General features: G+C 55.5%; 1 protein-coding gene across 15 annotated transcripts in view; it reads right to left on the reverse strand.

Moving 5' to 3' along the window:
• AFAP1L2 (actin filament associated protein 1 like 2) overlaps positions 1 to 20,295 on the reverse strand; it is a 71,727-nt gene extending 51,432 nt beyond the window's left edge. For 13 of the 15 annotated variants that reach the window (XM_036439121.2, XM_036439120.2, XM_036439115.2 and 10 more), the window contains exon 1: positions 14,353 to 14,401. Coding sequence is in view for 1 of the 15 variants with exons in the window: in XM_045582130.1 (XP_045438086.1) it covers positions 14,353 to 14,401; positions 20,151 to 20,166 (65 nt within the window). In the remaining 14 variants the exon portion in view is untranslated. Of the gene's footprint in view, positions 1 to 14,352; positions 14,407 to 20,150 lie in introns of those variants that run through there. The other 2 variants (XM_045582130.1, XM_045582131.1) reach the window with 2 other exon arrangements.
• Positions 20,296 to 20,640: the final 345 nt, after the last annotated feature.

Consider the following 20,640-nt stretch of genomic DNA (forward strand, 5'->3'; position numbering starts at 1 on the left):
ACAGAGCCCATGCAGAGAGGAAGGGCTGGCAGAAGGAGGGGCCCCATCGCCAGGCGGCCCCGCACCTGCCAGTGGATCCCTCTCCCTGCACCCGGCCCAGGCAATTCCAGGCTTCCGAGTCTTTCTTGTTCTGATGCTAAACATGCTTCTCCAGTGAGCATTAGCTTTGTGCTGCTGCGGGTCACTGCCTGGGACCTCAGTCCATTTCGGCCTCACACTGCCGAACCTTCTATCTATTGTTTATCAGTCCTCACCCCTTGATAACCTCGGAGACACCAGGACGTAATACAGGCCAGGCCTGGACACACACACTCCCATCAGAGCCTTTCCCAGGACAAGCTGAGAAGTGTTCTGTGAACAGATGCCTAGAGCACTGCCATGGTCTTCATGTTATCCATCCCCAAAGGCCAGGAGATGTAGCCTGGGAGTGAGTCTTCTCATCGGCTGGACCACGATTTCTACGTGAGAAATGGTCTCTCTTCAGACAGCCCTGCTGGGTTGCTGTTCCTGCACATGTACCATCTTTTATTTATTTAAAATATATATATATTTTTTGATTTTTTAAAGAGAGGAAAGGAGAGGGAGAGTTAGAAACATCGATGAGAGAGAATCATCGATCAGCTGCCTCTTGCACATCTCCCACTGGGGATGTGCCCGCAACCCAGGTACATGCCCTTGACCAGAATAGAAGCCGGGACCTTTCAGTCCGCAGGCTGACGCTTTGTCCACTGAACCAAACCGGTTTTGGCTGTACCATCTTTTAAATGGTACAAGACCTCTGCTTTGAAGATGCTGCTGAAATGAAGTTAGCTCCGAAAGCAGTGAAGGGCAGGAGGGGCAGGAAGAAGGAAAGCAATGGCTCCATGTCCTGGTTTCCTAAGACCCTGCCCTCTGAGGAGCCCCCAAAGGGGACTCACGGTGGAAGGAGCCCAGTCTCCAGGCCTGCATGATGCTCTGGCCGCCAGCGAAAAGGACAGGAATGTATCACTGCCATCACGAAGGGGATCCGGGCCAGGGAGCCCTGGACCACCCAAACCACGAGGAAGCATCCGGCCCCAGCCCATCCCCAGCAGGGGAAGGGACTGTGCCAACGATGCCAGCTGATACAATACAGTATACATCACCCGAAATCACTCCTCCATGCGGTGCTGAGACAGAGTCAGCAAAACCAGGGACCTCAAAAGGCAGGCCGCACGGGCCCAGCCTAGATATCCAAACTATTTTCCCACAGTCAAAAATCAACAACAGTCACCAATCACCCAGAGGAATCGTTAAACTATTGGCAAAAATTTCCCATAAAGCAAATGTCTTTGAGGGAAGGGGATGGGGGGAGGGGTGACAGAGAGAAAAAGGAAGAGACAGATCAACATTTTCTCCTTTCGTGGAAGTCCTAAAATACTGAAGCCACTTGGACCGCACTCCTATTGCTATTTCTAGGCAAAGGCATGTTGGGATTTCTTGCTCCGCATGGGTTTATTCCCACATTCCTGCAAGGGAACGCGTCCAGGACAGTCACGTGACGCTCTCTTAATCCCATCACCCCAGGGGCCCAAGGGCTGGATGAAGTCTGAGGAAGTGAACCTTAAGCAGGTCTCGTCCTGAGTGGATCCGTTCCCCTGTCTCATGGCTCCCCGGAGAGGGGGGACAGCCAAGGTCAGGGGCGGGAAGAGAAGGTGATTCCACTGGTGGGGACTTTATGGGGCTTTGTATGTTTTTATGTGGCAAATACTTCTGCTATCCTTTTGCAAAGGGGGGGGGGGAAACAAACAAAGCAAAACAAAGCTGGGATCCTGGCAGGGACGGGAGTTACACAATCTGGGATGAGAATGCAGCCAAAGGACTCCGCTCCCCGCTGTCTGGGCTCTCGCTGTCCACTTGGCCTGAATTTATGGCCCCAAGACCTCCATTCCAGGGTGGGGGGCTGTCACTCCGCTGCCGGGGAGCAGACCCGGCTCCAGGGAAGGCCCAAGTGGACAGTGAGATGTCCTGGCATCTCCCCCACAAGGCCCCCCAGGAGCACCTGACTCACTTGTTTGAAAGACCACCTGTCTGTCTGCTTTCTGTCTCAGGTTGTCTGTCTCAAAGCCTTGGTTTCCTCGTGACTACAATGGACATGAAAAACTCAACCTGCCCGGACAGAACTGTAAGGTTAAGTAAGGTCATGTGAGTAGAGTGGTTTTTAGAGGGTCTGGCAATCAGAATTTTAGTTACACCCTGGCCAGTCTGGCTCTCAGTTGGTTGAGTGTTGTCCCTTGCACCCAAGGGTTGTGGGTTCGATTCTCAGTCAGGGTGTGGGTTTGATCCCCCGGAGGCAACAGATTGATGTTTCTCTCTCACATCATTGTTTTCTTTCTATCTCTCTCTCTCTCTCAAAAAAAAAAAGCAATTAAAAATACTCTTTTAAAAAAAAGAGTTTTATTTACTAAGTTTCTAGATGGTAGGAACAATGTTGCATTTGACTGCACACTCTCTAACCCTACACCATAGAAGATAAGTCTAATGATGCTAGTGATGAGCACTTTTTTTTAAAAACAAATTAAGAGTGAGGGAACATGTCACAAAGTTACAAAAATAAAAGCAGCATCGTCATGGCATCTGATTGAACCAACAAATCAAGGAAAAACACTAGAATGTACAGAAGAGTATATACAGTGATTTCATTTATGATACAGACATAGAGAAAGACAGATTATTGAAAAAACACTGTGGGTACGATGACGAAACCATATGGAAAAAATACACATGTAGATGCCTATGTCACACCTGATGAAGAATTTCCAACTGTTCAAAAACTTAAAACGTGAAGGAAAAAAAAAAAAAAGAAAGATCACAAACGTACTAGAAGAAAACAGCCGGGGGAGGTTACATGCCACAGTCACTTTGGAACACGGTTTGGCAGTTCTCCAAATGATGAGAGACAGTGACCACATGACCCAGGATTCCACTCCCAGGTGTAGAACCAAGAGAAACAAAAACACAGGACGACCCTCAAACTTGTTTGCAAATGTTCACATCATTATTCATAAGGGCCCAAAAGTGGAAACAACAACAGCCGGATGGATAAACAAGGTGTATTATGTCTGTGTTTATACATACCGCGGACTATTATTTGGCCATAAAAACTTGCTACAGCTTGGACTAAACCTCAAAAACATGCCAATAAAGAAGCCGATCATAAGAGTCTATATATTATGTGATTCCATTCAGATGAAAATCCAGAGAGGGAAATCCAGAGAGACGGGAAATTAGTGGTTGCTTAGGCCTTGGCGGGGGCAGGGTGAGAACGGAGGATAAGGAATGATAGCTAGAGCATACGGGGTTTCTGAGGTGATGAAACCTAAAATGGACGTGGTCATGGTGCACATATCCGTGACTATACTAAAAACTGAACTGTACACTTTGTTTTTAAAAAAAATATTTTATTGATCTTTTACAGAGAGAAAGGGAGAGGGATAGAGGAGTTAGAAACATCGATCAGCTGCTTCCTGCACACCCCCTACTGGGGATGTGCCCCCAACCAAGGTACATGCCCTTGACCGGAATCGAACGCAGGACCCTTCAGTCCGTAGGCCGACGCTCTATCCACTGAGCCAAACCGGTGTTGGCTGTATTATTCACTTTGAAGGGTGAACTATGTGATATGTGAATGATAGCTCGATGAAGCTGTTTTTAAGAAAAGGAAAAAAGATTTTTTTTTAAAGTGTAGTTTTAGGGAAAGACTTTCTAAGTATCAGCAAAACCTAGAGCCATAACAGGAGATAGATTTGATAACTCACACACACACCCTCCTTTGGAAAAATAAACATAAAATCAAGAAAAGATAAGACACTGGTGGGAGGGGGGAAGATTTGCAACTCATATCCAGAGGGCTAATTTCCTTTACGGATAATAAGCGCCTACAAAATTACTTTTAAAAGACCAACATCCCAGTAGAAAAATGGATAATGCATGGGAACACTAGATGGTGTCCCCAAAAAATGCATACACATAATTTGAATAATTATAAAGGCAGTGTTTGTCCAAATACAATTCATGTTCAAAATTGAGCTATCAGCTGTTAAAGGGATATAGCTGTTATGTTTTTCTGGGACACATTTTTTGAGACATGCATACATACATACACACGCACACACACACACATACGCACACACACAATGCCTTTCATGGATATGAAAAGGTGTCCACTGCACTTACATCAGAGGGACACAGCAAGAGCTGCCTCTGCCAATCCCGATGAGCAGCGATGAGAAAATGCAATGATAGATTGTGTTGACGAGTGTGCAGGGAAAACAGACACGCGTGGCATTTTGCTGAGGAGAGTAGAAAGGACACAACTTCCCAGAAGGGCATTTCGGCACTAACTGATCAAACTGTGCGTGTCCAAACCCTTCACCCCAGCAACCCCACTCCGGAGAGCGGATGCCACAGCCAGCCTTCCAGTGTCTGAAATGAAACTCGCGGTGGCCGTGCTGGTTACGGCAGAGGGGCTGGGGAAGACGTCAATGCCATTTAAATCAGACGAGTGAGGCCGTCTCTGCCTAAAGGAGGCTGAGCCCCATCCCAGAGAGGGCAGCAGGTCGATTAGGAAGGAGCTCGAAGACACAGCAAGGTGACCGGGGAGCGTGCTCATTTGAAGGGAGGAGGGGAAGTGACACACACGTGGCTGCTGACGCACGAATTTTATTTATTTTTTTGAAGGCTACAGAATAAGCTGGGGCAAGGGAAAGGGAGTGAGCAGGGTCTGGGGGGCTTACTTTTGACTGTACCCTTTTGGTTTTTAAAACTGTGGGGGTTGGCAAGAGGGCTGGGGGGAGAGAAGAGGAAGGAGGAAGGAGGAAGGAGGAAGGGAGGAAGGGAGGAAGGGAGGAAGGGAAGGAGAGAAGAGAGGGCGGAAAGGGAGTTGGGAGCATTGTGGAGAGGGAAAAATATTTAGATGAATATATCCTTGACAGATATTATCATGACAGAGGGTGGAATTCGAAGGATTTTGATGTTCCCATGTTAGAAATGTTTGCTGCGTGTGCATATTTTATAATAAGCATGTACAACTTCTGCTACAAAAATAGATGTGAAATTGCTGCACTCGATTCTTTAAGGAGCGAAACAGCAATTTGAAATGTGTAGCTGTTGCTTATGCTGTTTTAAATTATTTAAAACAACTATTGAGAGGACAAAAATAAAGGGGGAAAGGAAAACTGAATTTGAATCAGGTTGGGCCCCACCAGCTTAGTGACCTGACCTTGGATCTCTGTCCTGGGAAATCAGAGGAGACACAACCAGCAAGGAAGGATGTCAGCAGAACTGGCTGGAACTGGGCTTGATGGCCTGGCCTGGGGCTGAGGGCCGGGGACACCCCCTCCCACTGCAGCGTAGCTCTGAGGACAGAAGTCCCCCCCCCCGCCCCCCAATGCCGTAGCTCCCCCTACCTCCCCAGCTCACCTGGCCTGTCAGTCCCTCCTCTCCCCCCGCCCACCTGGTCACAGGAAGTTTGAAGCAGACAGATTCAGGCCAGGAGGTCAGGGCCAAGTTCAGGTCCCAGGTGTCTAGCCTTCATCTCTCTTAGGCTCAACAGTTCCATCCATTCAACAACACTGGATGTGGCATCCTGCTCTGCCCCAGGAGGACTAGGCCCTCCAAAACCCAGTAACCCCAAAAGGACGGCAGAGGGTTTTGCAAACGTGCCAGGAGGAGGGGCCATGGTCCCAAGACAGCACCAAGAGGCGGAATGGTTCGCTCGGTGGTTCGGGGCCTTTCCCAGAAGCCCATCCTTCTCTCACCTCTGGCTCCCTCCAGCCCATCTCTGCGGCTGTGTGGGGCCTTCCTTGCCGCATCAATGGCGCCCTGTCCCTGGTCTTGACCCAGCTCCAAGCGATGAGCCAACGTCACCGGGAGCGTCCGCCGAGTGCTCTGAGAAGAGCCATTGTTCCCGCCCCCGACACTTGTCCAAAGCCTCCATTTAGGGGCGGCTGGGAGCGTGGACGGGGGACATTCATCAGTGGGAACAGTTGCCAACAAACGAGAGACAGCTGCTGGGCTCAAATGGCGTGTGGCTGAACGCTGCCTGCGGTGAGATTTATTTTCCGAGTGAGAACATCCTCACTTACCCGTTCCAAATTGGGAGGCCTGGGGACATGCTCACCTTCCCCCTGCCAAGCCGGCCTCTGAGCAGCTCACTCATCACCCAGCACACAAAGCATCAGGGGCAAATAAGGCCTTCCGCAGGCACGCTGCTTAGACAGCCACCGCCAGGCCCACTGCGGAAGGGTGCAGGTCTGTGGTCGGCAAAGTGTGGCTTGCGAGCCACATGCGGCTCTTTGGCCCCTTGAGTGTGGCTCTTCCACAAAAGACCACAGCCTGGGCGAATCTATTTTTGAAGAAGTGGCGGTAGAAGAAGTTTAAAAAATGTGGCTCTCAAAAGAAACTTCAATCGTTGTCCTGTTGATATTTGGCTCTGTTGACTAATGAGTTTGCCAACCACTGGCCCAGGTCACAGGAGCCATGCCCACCCAGCCAGGGGCCGTCCATGCCTGCCTCCCAAATGCCACGTGCGCACAGCAGCACCAGGTCCACACTCAGCAGGATCCTGGGAAGGCTCAAGGTCTGGCTGAAGGAGGCAGATGGGAAACGGGACAGAAACTCCTGGGAATGACCAGGAGCAAAGTAAATGCCCACCTGCGTACCCAACGCTCTGCTGTGCATTTTGGGCACCATAAAGCTAGCCAAGGGGACAAGAATAAACACAAGGAACAGATACAGGTGTGCTGACTGGGACATGAGGTCTGAGCAGCGAGCATGTCATGTGATCCATGGAAGCTGGCCTCCCGGAGGTGGGGGCAGTAGATGAAGTGGGTGTGACTGGGAAGGACAAAGGGGTGAGAACAGGTTGTTGGTCATAAACAACAACATGAGCAAAGGCCTCGCTGGGCCAGCTGGGGACAAAAGGGGAGCGGGGACACCGAGCCCAGGAACTCAGAGAAGGTTATGTCATCCGGCCCAGGCTCTCCTCAGAGACAGCTGAGCCTCAGCTGTTGGCAGTGTTGGGAAATCCTCCTCCCATTCCAAGGGGATGCACCAAGATGGCGGGACTGCAGCCAACGGACTCACCATCCTCCTTAACCTCCGATTCAAATGTGGCTGCAGGTCGAGTGTGAGGCCACCTGAGGGTGGAGATCAGGTCTAGCTCGATCAGGCTAGACCAGGCAGCAGAATGAGCTCCAGCCCTGTGAAGCTGTCTGAATCCTGCTGGATTGGCTGTGAGCTTTTGCTTGGGCTGCCTCCTGCCTCAATTTGCTCCATTCACAGAATAAGGAGACAAGCCAGCCAAAGCCACCGGCCAGTCATCATTTTTAATGGCTACCCTGTTTCCCTGAAAATAAGACAGTGTCTTATATGAATTTTCTCTCCCAAAGTTGCGCTAGGTCTTATTTTCAGGGGATGTCTTATCTTTCCATGTGCTAGGTCTTATTTTCGGAGGATAGCTTATTTTCGGGGAAACACGGTATATGGTCAATGCTATTGTCAATGTTAGCACTGTTCCTGCCTTTCAGTCTCCACTGTGTCTGAGAGTGCCATCTATGTGGTGGGCTGGCATGTGACCCATTGCTTCTTACTGGTGCCTAATTCGCCAGGGTGTGCATCTGCTGCCACGGTTTGCCAGGTCACTTGCCCAGGTGACACTGAATTGCCCTCTCCTCCTCCCCCTGCCCCCCCTCCGCCCCGCCTCACTCTGCACCAGCTGACAGTGCTGCAGGGGGGGTGTTCGACCCCACCCCGTGTACCGAGCCGTGTGCAGAAGGAGCTCACATTTGCTCCAGCACAAGGAGGTAGCATGGTTCCTTGCTCTGCCCACAGCCACTGGCAAGTTGGCCTCGTCCCCACTGACATTCAAGGAAGAGGGCCTCACCCAGGGGCCTTCAGAGATCTGGGCTCCCCTTAGCTACAGCAGCAAGGGGTCAAAGCCCATAGACAGAATATTCTAGAAAAGAAAGGGTTCGTGAGCATCCAAGTTAGGCTACCAAGGTGGACGAGAGACGTCCTCGGTCAGGTCTGTGCTGTCCTGAAGAAAGTGAAGACTTCCCTTCCCAGCCTGGGCTGGGCCTGCGCTCGCCTTGATGGACGTTCTCAGCCACAAAACTTCCCAACTGCCCCGTGTGCCAGTGCCGGAAATGTACCCAACACAGGCATTGGTGACTCAGCGGAATCTTACCCAGGACCCCGCCAGGAGCCCCGCCAGGCAGCTGTTTCCTCCTAATCCAACCCACGTTCACACTGCACACGGGCATTTTCTTAAAGGGAAGGAGAGCCACTTGTAGAAAATATCTGGCTCCAAGCTAGGTGGTTGCCCTTATACACTGAGTGGCCAGATTATTATGATCTCTGAACACATAACAATCTGGCCATTCTGTGTGTGTGTGTGTGTGTGTGTGTGTGTGTGTGTGTGTGTGTTAGAGGCCCAGAGCATGAATTCGTGCATGGATGGGGTCTGGCCAGGAGGAGGGGACATGGGCGGTTGGCCGGCCTGCCTGCTGGTTGAACTCCTGGTCGAGGGGACAATTTGCCTATTAGCCTTTTATTATATAAGGTATACACTGACTGGCCAGATTATTATGTGTTCAGAGATCATCATCACCTGGCCACTCCGCGTATTTTCTGGCCTGAGAAGAAATCTATCCGCACAGACACAAGGCAGCCAAACAGGAAGGCAACATGGTGGGGGGAAAGGGAGGGCTGTGCAAGGCGCAGTGAGGAGTTAGACTTAGGGGGTCAAGGTGTCACGGCAGAGGGAGACGCCAGCGATAAGCCAGGAATCTGGAAGTCACTCCCTAACAATCACAGGGCCTGGGCACTTTCACTTCCTCTGAGCGGCCTCAGCCCCGGGCAGGAAAATAAATCTTGTTGTGGCACAATTTTATCCTTCATGGGCAGGAGGCAAAGAGCTTTGGAATATTTTCAGAAAATGGGCCAACACCTTCTCTTCTCACACACACACACACACACACGTCCCAGTCATGCCCAGTATCTGTGAGATGAATGCACTTATTAGCTTCCTCCTCCGTCCACTGCGGCCTCATCAGCTACGTATGTTAGGACTACAAGGACGCCAAGAGGAGAGGAAGCCAGACGCCCACAGATCTGTGCCCCCCACATCCCTCCAAACGACTGAGGGCATTTCCCGACGCAATCCCGTGACCAATGAGGGGCGATGACCCCCGACCCTCCAGCCAGGGGCAGAGGGGTCACTGCCCACAGCCGCCTCCAGGCCCTAGGGGCCTCCCGCTGCGGACAAGTGGCTCGTGGCTGCCAGGCCCGAGCCAGGAGCCCGCTGTCCTGGAGAAAGGAGGCTGGCAGGGCCCGAGCCTGCCCTCCTGCCCTGAGGAATGGGTCCCAGGTTCTCACAGGGAGGGTGCCGGCTGCCGGGCTGCCCTTAGCATCAACATCCCCATCCTGCACACGTGAGAGCCCGGCCCTGACCTCGGGGGTCAGAAGCAGCCCCCCCAACAAACACCCACACCCACACACTGAGCACACACACACTGAGCGCACACACACTGAGAATTCACTAATGAGTTAGAACTCTGGGCGCCCTCAGTCCTGAGCGGAGATCTGGGGGAGGGAGGTAGCGTGGGAGGGAGTCACGCTTCAGCAGGATTTGATCTCAACAGCATCAGCCTGGCTTCTCCCCCTGGGAACAGAGCGGTTCCCACTGTGGGGGGTGGGTGGGGGGAGCAGTGGGGAGAAGCACAAGGAGCAGTGCACGGCACCTGGATCCCATAACCCAGGGGGTGGATCCGCTCGCAGCCTGGGCTGTTTACAGCCCCGCACCCAGCCCACATTGGAGGCGGGGGATGGACGCAGGCCCACTGCGAGGCCAGGGGGTCAATGGGAAAAAATCATTTTAGTCAACACGGGGCCTTCGTGCTTGGAACTCCGGTCCAAACTGTGGCGCGTTCTCATGCTCCCCCTGCGTGGGCGCCAGGCCCCTCGGAGGCACGTTTCCAGGGATTGGGTTGGGGGCCCGGACCGCTGTTTCCACACCCCCAGGCTCCAGCGCACAGAGCTGAGGACTGCAAGGATGCAAAGAGGGGAGGAAGCCAGACCCCCAGAGATCTGTGCCCCCATATCAGAGAGAAGGGTGAACTCCCTCCTGGGAATCCTAGTCACTGGCCACGAGGCTGCTCTGGCCAGGCAGGACGGCTGGCCGGGTCCCCGGGGGAGCAGCTGGCTAGGCCATGCGGGCGGGGAAGGTGGCAGGTGCGGCGACACCTGCTCAGGGCGGACGGAGCAGCGGGCCCACGCCAAACGGTGTCCCTCTGGCCTCCTCCTCACCGGACTCTGAGGCCATCGCTCCTCCTGGGGGGCCCGGGACTCCGGCCTCGGCTCCTGGAAGGGAGAGCCTGGGCCCCCGGGGACCTGAGTGAGGGGAGGCTTTCTCTTTCTGGCCTCAGTCCTCAGGGCGCCCTTTCCTAGATTCCAGACCCAGGAGGCCTGATTGGAAGAGAGAGAGAGAGAGAGAGAGAGAGAAGAAGAAGAAGAAGGAGGAGGAGGAGGAGGAGGAGGAGGAGGAGGAGGAGGGGGAGGAGGGAGGAGGAGGAGGAGGGGAGGGAAGAACGAAAAGGAGGAGGAGGGGAGGAGGAGGAGGGAGGGAGGGAGAGGGAGAGAGAGAGAAGGAAGGAAGGAAGGAAAGAGAAGGAAGGAGAAGACAGAAGACAGAAGAGGAAGGAGAAGGAGGAGGAGGAGAAGGAGGAGAAGGGAGGAGGAGGAGGAGAAGGAAGGAGAAGGGAGGAGGAGGAAGAGGAGGAGGGGAAAGGAGGAGGGGAAAGGAGGAGGGGAAGGAGGAGGAGGAGGAGGAGGAGGAGAAGAGCGAGAAGAGAAGAAGAGGAAGACGAAGAACGAGATGAGGAAGCAGAGAGAGAGAGATGAGAGGAGAGAGGAGGCGAAGCTCTCGAGAGGAGATATTGGAGAAAGCATGGGAGGGGTGGCGGAGGAGGAGAGACAGCCCCCAGTGCACGCCCACTGGTTAAGTGCCTGCCATGCACCGACCTGCTGTCCCACAGGCTCACTTCCAGGGCATCTGGAACTGACCAGCTTGAGCCAGAGACAGGCCTCTGCCCTCTGCAGCGGCAGAGCCTCCCCAGCTCCAGCGCCCGCAGACTCCCAGGATGCCCGGGCCCCGTCACCGAGCTGTCCCACCGCCCCTGGACGGTGGCCACCCAGACCCCACCCGTCACACACTCCATGGTCCTCAGCCACGCCTGCAGCACCGCCGGCCGCAGGGAGCCCGCCCCTACACACGCTAAACACATGTATGTCCCCAACCCCTCCGTGCCCGTCGCGGCCCGGCCACGCCACATCAGACACGCGAGCCCTAGGTGTGGGGTGACACCTGCTGCTTCCGCCCAAGATCTGCCACGACTCCCCTCCATCTCCTTCTATCCGTGCCTCCCAGGAGCCACGGGCCCTCTGTGAACCGGGGCCCCGAATGGGGGGCTAGAAGGGAAGTCCACAAAAGGCCTAACTGCCAAGGGCAGGAGGGTGGGGACCCTCTCTAGCTCGTTAAGGAGTCTGGGATGGTCACTGAGAATGTCTGCCCCCAAGAAGACCCACCCCTACAAAAATGGAGACAGGGCGCCCGGAGCAAACCCGCCACCGTCCGTCCCAGCCCCAACGTCGGGGTGCTGGGCACCCAGGCAGAGCCCCTTCCAATTGCCCCTCTGGAATCTCAGTGGATCAGCTCAATATGGTCCGGGACGGCGGGGAGTCCATAAAAGAGGCCAGTGAGCCCTCCAACAATGAGCTCATTCAGCGCCATCGCGTCCTCTGCCCCCATCTGCGGACTCGCCTCCATCCCCATGAATCAGTCCTGTTGTATGAAAACGGGGGGAGGACGGGGGTGGAGGAGGGAAGGAAATGGCAGGAGCCACTGGTCGGGCTCACAGGAAGGCGAAGGCAGTGCCCGGGCCCAAGCAGAGGCCCACGTGCCAGGTGGTCCTGGGAGATAGTGGCGACGTCCGCTGCCCAGGTATGGCATGGACGTGTCAGGAAGGTCCCCGCCCGAGCACTCCCAGTGTCCCCTCCGCCGCCCTCCCGGCCCTGCCCTCCGACGGGGGTGCGCTCTCGGGATGGCCCTTGCAAGGCGCACCGGGAAAGTCCCGCCTCAAACAGGCACAAGGAGTACTGCCTGCCTCCCCCCACACCTCCATGTTCCCCCGTAGAGTTGAGCCCATTTAGAACTAAGGGCTACTCCGCTGCACACCTTCCTGGACTCCCAGGAAGAGGGGGAACAGACCTGCCTTTATGAGTGACAGCGAGTGACTTGTTTGTGATGAAGATCTGCACGTGTGCCATTGTGTGCAACTCGGCTGAAAGCCATCAGAGGTCTACAGCCTTCTAAAGATGGGGAGACAGATCCAGCCCTCTGGGTCATAGTTCCCCCAGTTCCCCTAAAAGCCAATTCCACCTGGGAAGGAGGGGGGTTCCTTTTTAAAACAGAAACCTCCAAGATCTTCAGATTCCACTAGGCCAGTGGTCGGCAAACTCATCAGTCCACAGAGCCACATATCAACAGGACAACGATTGAAATTTCTTTGGAGAGCCACATTTTTTAAACGTAAACTATTATACTTCTAACGCCACTTCTTCAGCATAGACTCGCCCAGGCCGTGGTATTTTGTGGAAGAGCCACACTCAAGGGGCCAACGAGCTGCTGTTTGCCGACCACAGTCCTGGTGTGTATTTCCTGTGGTTAATTACGCACTGTTAGTCTCCACATCTTGGACTTTTCGCTTTCGTGTCCAAGAGGCCAGCTGACTGGCTCCCGGTCATCGTGGCAATGGAGAGAACAAAGTCTTGATCCGGGGCCTTTTCATACAAGGAGGCCTGGGAAGGCGGTGGCCATCCGTCTCTGTCTGCCCGGGACTGAGGGGTTTTGGGGCTGCTGGACTGTCAGTGGGAAAACCAGGTGAGTCCCGGGCAAACCGAGACCAGCCACCTCCCAGAAGCCTCCTGGCCTTCCCCGGTTTAATCCTCGGGCTGGTCTGCGAGCTGCTGGCGGAGAGCTCACCCCACTCCCCCAGGCCGGCAGCTGTCTCTGAGGCCCCTGGGAGGGGCTCATGGAAGTGAGGGGAGAACGAGGGGGTCCGCTTAGAAACAGCTGAGCCTCAGCTGGTGTCGGTGCCACTCCCCACTCCTCCCTAACGTCTGACACCCGGGGCTCCTTCTGTCCTTTACGCCCGCCTGATGCCGAGTACGCAGGGCAATGCCGGCTCCTCTGCTTTCTATGCGTCCCTCCTCCTCCTCCCTCTCAATGGGGCTTCTGGCCCATTTGTTCTAAGACTCACTCCGGAGGAGGTGAGAGCCAAGGGATGCAAAATTAGTGAAGAGCTTGAAGTTCTTGTGAGAATGCCAGGATCTCTCCTATGTAAACTTCCCGCGACATCAAAGAAAAGTTGGGCGTGGCCAGGATTTGGCTCCACGCAAAAGGCTTAGGAGCGAGCACTTCCTCACCATCTCCTTTTCTTTTCTTTTTTTCTTTCTTTCTTTTTTTTTAATTGATTTTTTTACAGAGAGGAAGGGAGAGGGATAGAGTTAGAAATATCAATGAGAGAGAATCATCGATCAGCTGCCTCCTGCACACCTCCTACTGAGGATGTGCCCGCAACCAAGGTACATGCCCTTGACCAGAACTGAACCCAGGACCTTTCAGGCTGCAGGCTGACGCTCTATCCTCTGAGCCAAACTGGTTTTGGCACCATCTCCTTTTCTACTGACATCCACAGGAAGCCCCGAGGATAATATATGGTCTCTCTCTCTCTCTCTCTCTCTCTCAGGAGCAATGCTTCCTGAGAACAGGCAGAGCATCCTCAACTCAGAGTCTCCAAAAGCTTCGAAAAGCACACGACGGCCACAGCTGGTGCCCACATTAACTGTGAGGGGCCCCTTCCCTCCCCCCGAGAAGGCAGGAACTGGTGGGGTCCGAGCCACGTCACAGACGTTTCAGAGCAGCTGCCTCCCCGAGTTCACAGAGCATGGTCTTTCCTCACCGGCAGTACCGGTGGCTCTGGCGAGGTATCGCACCCAGCAGCCGGAGCGGCAGGTTAGTCATCGTTAGCCTCCCGGGTCCAGGTGAGGACGCCGAGCCCGCGGAGATTAAGTGACTTGCCCAAGGTCGCGCAGCACGTTAGTGGCAAAGGCTAGATCAGCACCCCCCGGGCCCCGGAGTGCCCAGGCCGGCCCCTGGCTCCGTGAGACCCCTCAGCCTTCCATCCAGAGCGCGGGCACAGCCAGGTGCGTGCCGCCGGGAGCCCTGGAGGCCGGGTGAGCTGCTGCGGAGGGCACAGGCAGGCTCATACTCACAAGCAGAGACCTGCAGGATCCTTCTCTGTACCACCAGACAGCAGCAGCCCTGCGCTGGAACAGACAGAAAGAAGGCTCACGTCGGGAAAGCTTGCATCTCCGCTTCGGGAGTGTGGCTCTGAGACTGTGCTTCCTTTCCCTCTGCGACCCAGGTCTGCTCTCCAGGGCCAGAGCTTGGGAGGATACGTAGTGCCACTCCCTGTAATTCACTCACCATTCATTCATTCATTCATTCCCCCATCGTGTCCCCTTGGAGGAGAAAGACAAGACCCCTATCTTGAAGGAGCTCAATCTAACAGGGGAGGCGTGTCTATAGGAATGCAGCAAATACTTGTTAAGTACCTACAGTGGCACAGGCACCGAGGAAGCTATACCGAACGTAGTGGGTGAAGACAGAGAAACACAGGGGGGCTTCCTGGAAGAGGAGGCATGGGGGGCTCAGTCCTGAAGATGGAGGCGCTGAGACATGAGTCTGAAATGGCGTTGTTAATTGGAAGTCTAAAGAAACCCCGCTGTTAATTGGAGGTCTACCCTTTAAAGAAACCCTTTTCAGAATGCTTCTGTCCTCTGACTTTCTGAGTTCTCACTTCACCTCTTTAGGCCTCAGTGGATCTGTCTCTCAAATGGGAGCGTTCCAGAGGGTGGCTCTTGGGAGAGACGTTCCTACAAAAAGTCCTTGAGAAACGACTTCCTAACGTGGCCCATGGTGCCCGCTTTCCCCCTTGCTCTCAACAGGAAATTGAGTTTTATTTATAAGAATCACAATTCTAAACTGACCTTTGTTGGGCTAACCCACAATCCCTCCCTCGCTTCCCGCCCCTGCTCAAGACCGCCTCCTCCCTGACCACAGAGCCGCCAGCACCGACCAGTGAGTGCTCAGGAAGTCAAGCAGACACACACTGGAGGCTGGCTTCTAGACGGGGAAACTGAGGCCAGGAGAGCTCAGTGGTTGGCCCAAGGAAACAGAGCATGTAGGCCTCCTGGTTCTGAAGCCACTGTTTTCTTTGCTGCACCGTGACTGCTCCCCCCATGCCTCCCCCTCCTTGGTTTGGGGAAAGGGCCCGAGCAGACGCACCCTCCTCCTCTGTTTGGGGGATGTCTCTCTGCTCTGAAGGACAGCGGTCCTTAGAGACACATTTCCCACCAGGAAAGGGGCTGGGAAGAAAGCTGGCGCCGCTCCCTCCGCTTTGAAGCTCCCTGGCCCCTCCTGGCCCTTTGTGCTGGGAACCAGCCCAGCTCCCAGACCTCCTACCCTTCCGAGGAGGGGAAGGGCCCGAAGAATGCCCCCGCCCTGCCCGGCCAGGCGGCACCACAGGTGACCCCTCTGTGTTTTCACTGCCAGAGCATCAAGGGCTCCCACACTCAGCTTCAAAGCCAGAAAGGCTCAAGGTCAAGTGCAATCATGAGCGAGCCCTGGGCCTAGGACTCTGAAGCATCCCATCGGAGGCTGTTTGAAAGCTGTGTTCCCACAGAATCTTGCAAAGCCCATAATAGCTCGATGGGCATAGCATTCGATTTCTGCGGGGATCCCAAGCCTTGGCTGAAGCACACAGCATGTGAGCATGTGGTTAGGGGGAGAGGGGGTCCATGTCACTCCTCGCTTGCTTTTCATTTTCCAGGTGAGGAAGGTATGTAATTACCTATCTTTTGTCCCACAATGATTCTCAACCATGGCTACACATTAGAATCACCTGGGGACGTTTACCAACTAGAACGCCTAAGCCCTAGCACACCTAAGACCAATGAACTTGGAATGTCTACATCCATGTTGTTTAAGCATCCCTGAGGAGTCCTGGGCGGGGCTAAGTTTAAAACCCTCTAGATTCTAGGGGTGTCAACTCAATCAGAGAAGGGGCCAAAATCTAAAATCCAGCCTAAATCGCGGCCGAATGGTTTACTGAACAGTCATAAACTGTCATTGTGATGGAAACGCAGCGGAGTGCAGTGATGACAGCGCGGTGCGGGCCACATTGCAAGGCCTGGCGGGACGGATTTGGCCCGCGGGCCTTGTGTTTGACACATGTGCTCTAGAACAGTGTTTCCCAAAGTTCTCTCATGATGAGAATCACCTGGTGGAGTTGTTAAAATACAGATTCCTGAATCCCAACTAAGAAACTAAGTTAAGTATACAATTTTACCTATATGTTCCCCAAAATTCTAGTTTAGCACCTCTTAGTTGGGATTCGGGAATCTGTAGTTTAACAACTCCACCAGGTGATTCTCATCATGAGAGAAGTTTGGGAAACACTGCCCTAGAACTTCAACAGAGGAAAGCCGGGCTCCTCAGTGTGGAGACACCACCGAACACCCAAGTCCCACGCAGGGAACAGGAATACCGTGTTTCCCCGAAAATAAGACCTAGCGCATGGAAAGGTAAGACATCCCCTGAAAATAAGACCTAGCGCAACTTTGGGAGAAAAAATTAATATAAGACACTGTCTTATTTTCGGGGACACAGGGTAGTAGCAACCAGCCTGTTATCTCTTCGCCTGTTTCTCTTTGTCAGGCCTTCCCGACCACAGATACCTCCCAGATAAGCCCTCAGGGTTTCCACTAACTTGTCTCTCCTCCTCTCCCCGCTCCCCTGCAGCACCCTAAGGCTGCCTGCCCTCTCCTGGAGACCAAACTCAGACACAGGAACACGGGGGTGCAAATCGGAGGGACGCTCTCAACCCTGCGTGTCGGGATCCAGGAGTGATGCAACCTCAGGGAGCTCTGGCCGGACACTCCCGGAGCAATCCACCGCAGGTCAGTCACTCCTGGCCCCGGACACACGCGCCAGCTGGACGAGCCGCAGGAAGCAGAATCCCTGACCACATGGCGAGGTCAGCCAATGGGCTCCCGCAGCCGTGCAAGGATGCCCGTAGGAGAGTCGCAAATATGTAAACATCCGAGGAAAGGAATCTTCTCAAGGCACCGAAGAGACTCACAAACAAGAGGCAGCAACTCCACCATCGCAAAGTCGTAATGCCGACTCTCATAAAAGCTCCATCTCCCTGGGAGGACACTCCCATCCTCGCTTTTGCTGGAGAAGCCACGGCTGCCGAGCAGAACGGCTTCGAGAGAGCGAGGACAGAGGCTGGACATATCTCTGCAGCAGGCACAGGGTGCTACCCTCACCACCCTTTAGCTCCAGACACCTCTTCAGAGGCTGCAACACCATGGGGAACCAAGCCAGCGCCTACAAACAACAGCTAGTGGGAAATATGTATGCAGCAGGCTGGGGAGCGTGGAAAGTAATTTCTCCTACACCCACTGCTTTGATAAGATGTACAAGTTAAGAGAAACCATTTTTGAGAATCTGGAGACAATGTTGAGGCATTCTACTTACTTATTTAGACACCTAGAATGAAGCGTTTCGGTGGCGAATTTTAAGTGTCACCAGTAAGAATTCTTCTGTAGAACTTGAACCTATGTCCGAGAGCCCTGGGAGTGGATCTTGCTTTTTCTTTTGAACTGTGTCGGCAAAGCCACTGGACCTAGTCACTCCATAATTGTCCAAGCTCGCCTTTCAAAGGGGGTGGGGCCTCAGCCTCTGAGAAGCAGAAGGACAGGAAGGTTCGGGTCAGAGCTGAGCTGATGAGTTGAAGATGGGGCCCGACGTGCTTTCTTTTGCACAGACCAACATTGGAATTCAGTGAGTGTTCAAAGCACAACGCACCTACTTCTCACGAGAAGAGAACGGGGAATTTTGCAAGGAAGGGGAACCCCCACATTCCTCCGCTGACAGGTAAACACGTTAGTAGCATTCACCCAGGAGACCTGAAGTGGAGATTTCTCTCGAATCAAACACGGAAAGATGAGCTAGATTAGCCTCTGCGATTCAGATAATTCTCAGACTCAGCTACTTAGCACTCTGCGTCTGATTTATTGCAACACGATGAGGCAGATGACATGTGTTACCCAAAACATCAACACTCCGAACTGGAAATGCAGTCTCCCTCAGCTGGCAAAGGGCCCCTGACTTCCGGGGCGGGAGGGTTTCAAGCTCTCAAGAGGAAACGATAAGGATGAAGCCTCTCTCAGGTCAAGGGCCAAGTCCAAAGCTGGAAATACAGAAACCTCCTGGGAATAACTGGGCATTTGGAAAGAAGACCCCAAATGTAGCCTAACTTAGAGGGAGGAATAAGCTGATGTGAGAGAGGAGCTTGTGGCCTGGACCTAACACACCATTCAGGAATGGCTAGGCCCTGAGCTGGAGGGACCAGGAGCTAACATTTTCCCATCAGGGGGCCTCTCAAGTTCTGAGTTCCCCGGGAGGGTCCCTCCCACAGGGCAGAGGAGGCGGAATGGGGAGGGAGCAGCAAGCAGCCCGTCTACAAGGAGAGGGACTGGGGCTTCCTGCAGGGATCTGGGAGGACTGGGTGAGGGCGCCATCAGTCATTGGGGCACAACACTGACGTGGTCCTGGCAGAATTTCTCTCTCTCTCTCTCTCTCTCTCTCTCTCTCACACACACACACACAGCCCCGGGTTAGAAACCTGGGAGAGGCTTCAGGGAGGTTCACAGAAAGAAAGAATTTGCCAACTCACTTCGCCCTGCAACCTGCAGCTGGCCCCTGCTCCTGGCACAGACCTTTAAGCCTTTGCACGTGAGGCCCTGTCCGCCATGTAGGTCTTTCGCCCTCACCTGCACCTCAGGTAAATCAGATGAGGGGAAAAATCCATGGGAATATCCAAAGCCACAAGACAGGGCTAGCCTGGAAGGGGAATGAAAGCCAGTCCCTAGCGCGTCCTTAATGTCAGTGTCCGCAAACAGTGCCCGGGAGTGCGAGTCCCTGGGAATCTGAGCGTCCGCCACGCTTCTCGCCCTCTCCCAGGGGAAAACACATTTAGTAACAGTTATTTCCTCTGTCAGGTCTGGCACAGCCGAGTCTGGGATGAGAAAGTGCCAGAGGCTTTTCCCAACAGGAAGGGGCGCAGAGGTCCTCCGCTGCGTCCCATCCAGGAGCAGCCCTTTAAGTGCGTTTCCAAAGGTCTGCAGCCCGAGGCTTCCAGACTCCAGCCCGGGGCTCCGGGCACGGGTGCGAGCTGGGCACCGGGCACCACCCGGGCTGGCCGGCCCACCAGGATGTGGCCAAGACCCCCGGCCAAACCCAAAGCCTGCCCAGCTGCGCCCGGGTTCAGCCCTCGGGCCGGCGCCTCCACGCTCTCCACCTGCTGGGCACCCCGTTCGGCGCCCACTCCCTGCACCCTCCCCTGCTGGGACGGGGCGGGGCAGGGCGGGGGTAGAAGGGCTGGAAGGAAGACGGTTCCCAGAGCTGCGGGGCGGCCCAAGGTGCGAGGGGGACTGCGCGCCCACCCCCCTCCCAAGCGCATCCGCGCGCAGGCTTTCCGGGGTCCCCACGGAGCCTTCCATCCCACGGGCGCCGGGCAAGCAGATCCAACAACGCGCCCCTTTGCCCCGAAGCCGCCCCGGATGGTTCCGATCTCATTCGGACCTCCTCGGCCCGTCCCCCACCCCACCCCCACCCCCAGCATGGTTCTGGGGCGGCCGGGATTTGGGGGCGAGGGGTACAGCGCACCCTCTCTCCTCCAACAGGTGAGACGCTCCGGCACGCCGCCCCCAGCCCGCCGCCCGCTGGGAGGATCAAAGGGGCCGGGCCGCGGCGGCCAGATAGGAGTCCGCGCGCCCCGCAGCCGGGGTCCCCGGCTGCCTTCAGCGGGGCGGACGCTCCCACCTGGGTCCCGGCGGGACGGGGGTGCAGCGAGGACGCCGCGCCCTCCCCGGTCTCCTCCCCGCGGGGTGCAGGGCGGGGAGGAAGGGGGTGCCCGTGGCGGGGGACCCCGCGCCCTTACCTTTGTACCGCTCCATGGGGCCCGGTGCGCTCCCGCCGCCCGCTCCGGCGCTGCTCTCTGCTCCGTCCGCGCCCGCCGGGCGCCGCTGGCCCCTCCCCGTGATGTCACCCTCCCGGCCGAACCTCCCGGCGCTCCCGGGCCCGGACCTCGGACCTCGGCCCCGCCCGGCCCGCCGCCCCCGCCGGGGAGCTCCGCGGAGGACCCTCCGCACGCAGGTCCGTGCGCTCCGGACTCCCTCCTCGCCGCCCGCCGCATGCAGCGCCTCCCGTCCCGGCCCCGGGGCGGTGGGTGGGAACCAGCCCGAGCCGCGTCCACACCCCGGGGCGGCTCCGGGAGGGGAGGCTCCGGGGAGGGGAGGCTCCAGGGAGGGGCCGGCTCGGCGGGCCTAAGGGAGCGGCGCTTCCCAGTGCGGGACGCCGACCCACTGCCCGGAGGCGGAGACTGAGGCCGGGAGCGCCTCCCCTTGACCTCCGGCCAGCGCGCTCTGGCC

Source organism: Pipistrellus kuhlii, unplaced genomic scaffold, assembly GCF_014108245.1.
Source record: "Pipistrellus kuhlii isolate mPipKuh1 unplaced genomic scaffold, mPipKuh1.p scaffold_m20_p_15, whole genome shotgun sequence".
NCBI classification, from domain to species: Eukaryota; Metazoa; Chordata; class Mammalia; order Chiroptera; family Vespertilionidae; genus Pipistrellus; species Pipistrellus kuhlii.